This window comes from Adiantum capillus-veneris, chromosome 22 (assembly GCF_014529385.1).
Source record: "Adiantum capillus-veneris isolate H3 chromosome 22, ASM1452938v2, whole genome shotgun sequence".
Taxonomy (NCBI): Eukaryota; Viridiplantae; Streptophyta; class Polypodiopsida; order Polypodiales; family Pteridaceae; genus Adiantum; species Adiantum capillus-veneris.
The window spans coordinates 115254934-115262659 of record NC_140952.1 but is presented as its reverse complement, the minus strand read 5'-3'; the positions used below and the strand labels follow the sequence as shown (position 1 = coordinate 115262659).

The window sequence follows — 7726 nt, the reverse complement described above, 5'->3', positions numbered from 1 at the left end:
TGGGACCTCAATGGACCTCCACAGCCAAACTTGGTTTCGAGAATTAGCTCAATTTGCAAAATTTCCACTTGGAAGTTCTTTATAAAGGCATTGTAAGGTTGCAAAAATGATTATTCCCAAATGCTTTGAAAATAAAAAATGATGGTTGAGATGATTAAGAGGATAAGGATAAATCCTCCCTAGATTTTAAGAAAAATAGTGTGAAAATTAGCAAAATTTGGCTCAATTTTGCATGAGTTCCTCCTGGAATTATGTATGGTTGAAAAAATGATTTTCCCAAATAGTGAAGCAATTACAAAGTTAGAGGTGTTTCGCACACAACAGGGCGGGGTATCTTCTTGCGCATGAAACGCAATAATGTGGTGGGATTTTGTGTCCTGCCTAGTGTGAAACTCCTCTTATATGGGTGCTTACGTGTACAATGTACAAATCAAATGCATGCACATCAGCACAACCCCCCTCAATTCTTTTGAACATCAAGAGGAGTGGCATGGATGCCATTAAAGTTCTAATTTATGCTTGCTTATTATGCGCGTGCAGCAGCTGCAAGAGCTTGCCTGCGCTCTGCTTGGAAGACTTCTTGGAGGCCACTTGCAGGACCACCACCAACTTGCTGGGGATGGCCGTCTTTAAGATGGCCTGGCGAAAAGGCGCCCCATGAGACTTGCTGCAGAGAGTGATGAGGATTGCCATGGCGGATGCCGTGCAGGCTTCGGAGATGCGCAAGAGTTTTCTTCCCAGGGTATTTATGACCGAGGAGGAGTACTGTTGAAGAGCAGCTGTGCAAGCGGCTTCCGATTGAGTAGTTATGAGATCTAGCAGCAGGAGTGCCTTCTCTGTTTGCATTGCCATGGGAGGAGCGAGGGGGGATTCATGACTGAGAAGGTTGACGATGACTTCAATGCAAGCAGTTGCAATACATTGGTCGATCGTGATCGGTTTTGCCGCCGCTGCAGAGCAGGCATTGCATGTTGTGTCGAGGAAGCTGATGCGATCCTGGATGTCATTCAGATGGGGCATCTGTTGGCGGAAGATATCAAGCGACTTGTTAGCAGTAGATATCAAGCAGGAGGAGGAATCGGACGATGTAAGCATGTGCGCGGCCGTCTTATCATCTGCACCTCTATCAGCAATGGAGCTGAATTTAATGTTGTGATGTTGGCATAGAGTTCGATCTTCAATGCTGCCTGTGGAACCCTCGACGCGGTGGGGATGAAGGGGCAATTTGACAGCAGGTGACGCCAGGTCTGTAGGATTGGCTCTAGCTGGGGGCAGGGATGCTTCCTGGGCATGAGAGGAAGAGGGTGATATAATCCTGATGGAAAGGAGACCCAGGACGGCTGTGTAAGATTTTCTGATAAGGGAAGGCATATTGTCGACGGATGCAAGGTGTGCACTATGTTCTTATGGTAACCAAGCTGCAGGTTTAATGGAAGACTTGAAAGAATTGTGTGTGTGTGTGTGTGTGTGTGTGTGTGTGTGGGGAGGAGTACTTAATTATATATTGACCTTGCTCTTAAGGTTTTCCGTGTGATTGAATGTCAACATATAACGCGGGCTTTGACGGTCTCCCCTTTTGTTTCAAACAGTTGAAGCATTTGAACATTGATTCCCACTTGAATCCCACACGGTCACCTTTTTGAAACTTTTTACAACTTTTTCCCGACATTTTCTATGCTCATCAGTCATGAGGACCATCATCTAAATAGTGTCTCCGACTTATAGTTTCAAAATTTTCCTCCAAATTTGGTGTTTCCTTTTCCTCTATAGTTAGAGAAACAGATTTTGGCAAGTCTTGCCCATTACCTTAGAAGACTTTCACACACAACAGGCCAGCACACAACATGGTGGGGGTAGAGATGACGGCATCATATTTGTCTTCTTGCCGAGGAAACTCCTTCCTACGGCAGCGGTTTGTGTAACTCCGCCTCTTTTGGCAAAGTTAGAGAGAGAGAGAGAGAGAGAGAGAGAGAGAGAGAGCAAGGGTAGAGAGAATTTTGGGTGACGTGGGCAGCAAGGGTTAACCCCCACTCTGTGCGAAATGCCTCTTACATATTTTATCTTAATGATCATGTGAACCTCAATCGTCCACACTCTCCACACTAAACAAAATTGGACGCCCATTATTCATCCAATGTATACTTTTGTCACATTTGTTGACTTGTTGAAAACCTAACCATCTAGATTCTACATTCTAGAATTCTTTGCCCGGTCTTTATTCTTCTATTTTTTTAGAGGAGACTCATCTCCTAGTATAAAGGAGGCAATTACCGGACAACCCCCTTTTTAAAGGATGTCCCTACCCCAATAGAAGGAATAAAGCAAAGCACCAATTAACGAATGCGTCTAGTTATCTTAGCCACTTGTAGAGCTTTATAGACCGTCACATCCACAGATCAAGCCTTCTTTGGCAAACTATACATCTTTTGCCCCAAGTTGTATCCGCCTTCAGGGGAACGTAACCTTAGAGCTTTTTAGACCGTCACATCCATGCATCAAGCCCTCTCGACAAACTATACTTCTTTTGTCCTAGGTTGTGTCCGCCTTCAAGGGTGCATTTTTTTTAAACTAGATATTGAAATGTTGTTGTGCAAGTGACGGGATCTCCATGAAAAGACATCATGCTTCTCTTGCATGATGTCCACCTCTTGAGCTTCCAGATGAGCTACTCTAAGCCTAGAAAAGCAAAGCATGGGCACTGTTTGCATCCACACGATCTCGTTGTCCTTAGTATGGGACATTTACATTAGGTTATGTAACAAGAACGCACACGCAATCCATTAGAGAAAATATGAACCCCAAAAGGGCCCTTTAGGGTCAAAGATGCTTTTGAAATATATTCTCTACACCAATGAGAATGGACTTGTGATCACAGTCCGACTAGTTTTTGCTATTTTCTTCTTTTTTTTTTTTGAATGGCCATAACTTGAGCATTTTAACTTCAAATTTGTCGAGCAATAGTGCATTTGGAGCACCTTGCCGAGATCTTTCCGTAGATATGTTACATGATATAGTTTTGAGGTACATAGATATGGGCTATCCATTGCCCCTCTTATATATCCTATTGTTCACTGAAATATGATTGGTTGCTCTTACAAGGTCCCTTTGGGGTTCATATTTTCCCTAATGTCTTTAGAAATGGGAGAGGAATACCTTCGCTTGCATAATAAGAGGAAACGTATAGAATCGCCAGTATTGCCACGAATCAACAAAAGAAAAATAGAAAGAAAAAAACTTGCATGAGCAAAAATACAGCGCCAAAGAGCATGGTACTGGTCCAACAACAATAATATATGCAGTAATAGACACGCATATATATCCACGTCTATTACTGTGAGTGTTACCGTCAGTATTATCGCGTATATTGTCGCTACACGGCTTTTCAAAAGTAAAGATGCTCATTTGGGCCATCCAATTTTGGATGGTGCAAATGAGCATCTTTATTTTTTACCTTCATAAAACATATTAAATATCAATTGCATTTTGAAAAGCATCAGAAATTACATGTCACACCTTACATGCATAATTGCATAATTTGAAGCACAAAAGAACAATACTTAATTTTGGTTACAAATAAAGCCAAGATTTCAAATGAGTTTTATGTACAGATCATGAGGGTTTGCTTTGCCATTTTTTCACTTGTAAAAGAGGACTACCAAAAAACAAAAAAAGACAATCTAAGTCCTAGGCTTCTTCATCCTCGTCTAGAGGTACATCAGTTTGATCGCTTTGACTCATAACCAAAACCAAATTAGATAGATCAATGACCCAAAATAATTAATACAATATTCATTAAGCATTCTTATCACTTATAGGGATCCAATTGCTGAGTCAAATTTCTCATGAGAGATATGATGGTTTTTCAACAACCATCATCAAGTATCGAACTCTATGTGTCTGTCTCGATACTTGACCATAACCAAAAAGGTTTCATAAACTAGAACATCTTCTATACATAACTTGCATAATTAAAAATTGCTTATATATTTATCTTTCCAGGGTGCTTTGCCTCTATAACCATAGTGCATGGGAGTTTGTCTAACCTCAGCTTCGCACTATATATTTGTAAGATGAGTCCATTGTCGTTTCCTCGCTCTTTTCTGGTATTGTCCACTCCCACTCTTCATTTTTCATGTTGTCCCCATGATAGCTCCTCTCTGAATTTGAGACCTAGTTGACTGCGACGTGCCGTTTACTTGATTGTTTTTTTTTATAAAAAAATTTATATGCCCCCTTCAACCATTGCATCAAGAAATGCTCATTGGACTAGGCATTCAAAAATCCAGCATGCAACGCTTCCTTGACATAGCGTGCATGATCGTGGAGTTGGTCTTTGCACCTAAAATAACAATTCGTATAGGTAGAGTGTATAAGAATCTACAAGTGGCACCGAAATGCCTTACCCTCCTGTGGAGTACCAAAATTTACCTCGCCATCATACTTAACCCTATAGTAGCACGCATGTGTATTTGACATGGATGCATCAGTCCTCGTCCTTTATGTTAGAGCAGCACGCTCCAAAACACAAAACTTTGTCTCCCTGTCACCACCAAAACAGGCATCTCGATAGGAGCCCTTGCCGCTTCACCTATCACGGCGCTCACTACCCTGAGACGAACGCCCTCATGCGATGCTAGAAGACATTTATCGACCACCTTTGGACTTTTGATGAGGCTCAGATGAAGGAGGAGTAGATTGAAATGTTGTGGGTCCTTGCAATGGAAGGGGGATGGGTCAATAAGAAGGTTCAGTAGAAAGAGATGCTATTAGTGAGAGGCTCTAGATGTATGAAGTCCCTCCTTACCTCCCCCATGGTGTAGTATGGTGTGAAAGATGATAGGCTGCCAGCTGCTATGGAGGGTAGCGACCAAACGAACCTTGCGTCGAATGTAGGTACTATCGTAGAGTGAGTACACACTAGAGGTCCAAAACTACCACTGACTAAGGAATCTGAGTAGATTGATCGGCCCCACCATAACTGTAAGAGGGCCATGTCTACAAAAGAAAGATACACCCAAGCTTGCCTTTAACTAACTATAGATAAACCTAAATCCATTTCTTGGACTTACCGCCTCAAGAGTCAAGTCCATAGGAGGTGATGACCACTCTAGTGTGAGGGCCATCTACACCACATAGAGAGAGAGAGAGAAAATAGAAGTAGGTTTATAGTTAGAGAGAGCATAGAGAGAGAGGTAGATAGATACGTACATACATGCATACATATATACACACTCATATCATATATGTGTGCTTACATATATACTATTAGACCTAAGCAGGGACTAGTAGTGCCAAAGGTCTAGTGGCACCTCTTTAGATATCATCACAATCTCAATAATGGTAAAACCAAGAGTACGTTGTAGTAATACATGCATGATTGGATCAAAGACCGAATGCCACAATTAAAAAAGAATTATACTTGAGAAGAAGTGTTCAACTCCCTTTCTTAGTGTCTACATACATGTATATATAAACACAGTCGTATAAATATGTATATACATGTACAAGGTAAGTATATACACTTATAATTATATACATAGACCTGGACTATACTTTTAGACCTAAGTAGGGGATAGTATTCCCAAAGGTCCAGTATCTCTTTAGATATCATCACAATCTCAATCGTGGTAAAACCAAGGGTATGTTGTGGTAATCCATACATGAGTAGATCAAGGATCACAACACCACAATTAAAAGGGACTATATATGAGAGAAAGTTTTCAACCATTGGGTGTTATGCTTCCTTACTTAGTGCCTCCTATATACATCCATTTATAAACACACTCGTATAGATACATATATACATATCTATACACTTACATATTGACACATATAGAACGTAAGTATATACACCTATAATCAAATACATAGACTTGGACCATACTATTAGACCTAGCAAAGTCTAGTAGTACCAATAGTCTAGTGGCACCTCTTTAAATACCATCACAATCTCAATTGTGGTAAAACCAAGGGTACATTATGGTAATCCATACATGAGTGGCTCAAGGACAGCAACGCTATCGTGTCGCTTTGCAAGCACGGATGGAAAATCAAGAATTAGAGAGCCATTGCACACTTTGCCAGATCTGGTGTAGATTGCCATCTGATCCTTTTGCCAGACAAGGGCTACTGGAGATATATGATGTGCTTAGCCATGCTTTGACTGGTAGGCGTGCCGTATGTTGTGCTTGATACTACCTTGGTTGATATGTAAGTCAAAATATTATGTTTGGTGGTGATTGGATTGATATGTATGCCATATGTGATGCTTTTATGAAAGCACAAAAAATTCTTAACAATGGGTTTTTGCTAACAGACCACCACAATTGGATGATCCAACCTAGCGAGAACTCAAACTAACATAAATATGTTAATCCGAGGATGTAGCCGAACCGACTAGTGCAAGCAACGTCGATGTGCTTATCAACCAAGGTACTACTACCAAGTCAACCTAGAGTTAGAACTGCTCATTGTGTCGCACATACACACTCAAACATAGCACATTCAACATGTATACAATGTCAAGAGTATGAGGAAGAAACACATGAACTTTCATTAGTAATGCTTACCCGTACAAAGAGTAGTGAGCGCACAAGCGTAGGCGTACTCTTCACTACGTAAGCTACAAAGTAAAAAGATCTTCATTAATTACAAATTTTGGCTTGTATAGCTCAAGGTATACAATTGGGTATCGGCTAGAAAAGGATAATTGCTTCAAAAATGTGGTATCTACCCTCTTCATTAAGTACAAAATTGTTGAAAAATAATAAGACTCTTTTGGGTTCAGGGTTTACAATGCCAACTAGGCAAAAATAAATGATTAAAAGAAAAAAAGTTTTTGCAGGTCCGTCCAAATCAACGTGATTGGGCTCCTTGCTTCAACACTCTCCCCTCCCAGCTTCTTGTCGTCCCTGACAAGACTTAATCTTTGAGGAGGTGTTTTCTTTTCTTTTGTTCATCGACAAACTTCTGAAAAGACAGCATTATTTGTTGTACTTGGTCTTCTTCCTGTGGCTTGTAGATTCTGGTTAAGGGGTTTTCTCATTTTTGGAGGGAGTATGCCACAAACCTGAGTCTGAGATCCTTGCAGATGGGCATGAATATTGTGGAATCCATCTCAAAGTAGCCTGTATATAAGACTTCCTTGAATGTATGCATGAAGTGGCTAGGGAGGAACATGATTCTGAAGAATAAGCCATAAATTACCTTCATCTTGGGGGTATCATTCAGGTTGAACATTAGTCCTTTGTAGCCCTCCAAGAATGAAGTCCATTTTACTTTAGTGGCCTCCGTATTCCTGAAAGTGTTGATTCATGCGAAGAGCATGTAGCATATCTTCAGTATCATCTTCCATGCTATATGTGGCTTTCCTTGAACTAGGTTGATCATTTGTTTGATGGCCTTCCTCCTGTAAGCGAGTGAAGGTGCCTCTCTTGGTTCAAAGAAAACTAGGTAATTTAGCCATGTGGGGTGAGAGATAAGCAGTTGCTTGAAGTCAACCCATCTTCTCCTTCTGATGATTGGGCAGTATGTTGGGTCAATTTGAAGGTGGGTTGGAGCAAAGGAGTTTACAGTGATTGCATGCTTGTTCTCCCCCATCAATTTCAATTTCCATTCTGGCGTGGCTTCTTTAATTTGTTCCATGGTCCACTCTAAAAGATCAGCTTCTTTGTAACTTCCTTCGGCATCTGGTAGAATTGCTCGTAGCATCTCTTTCTTTTTTTCT

General features: G+C 40.9%; 1 protein-coding gene across 1 annotated transcript; it reads right to left on the bottom strand.

The window, feature by feature from the left end:
• Positions 1-207: 207 nt before the first annotated feature.
• LOC147430066 (uncharacterized) lies at positions 208-1492 on the bottom strand. Its single transcript, XM_086495438.1, has one exon. It carries the CDS (start codon positions 1369-1371, stop codon positions 514-516), a length of 858 nt encoding a protein of 285 aa, XP_086351564.1. The 5' UTR covers positions 1372-1492; the 3' UTR covers positions 208-513.
• Between the last annotated feature and the right edge of the window lie 6234 nt (positions 1493-7726).

Excerpts from the sequence above, each read along its gene's own strand:
- LOC147430066 (XM_086495438.1), bottom strand. The coding sequence starts at position 1,371 with ATGCCTTCCCTTATCAGAAAATCTTACACAGCCGTCCTGGGTCTCCTT.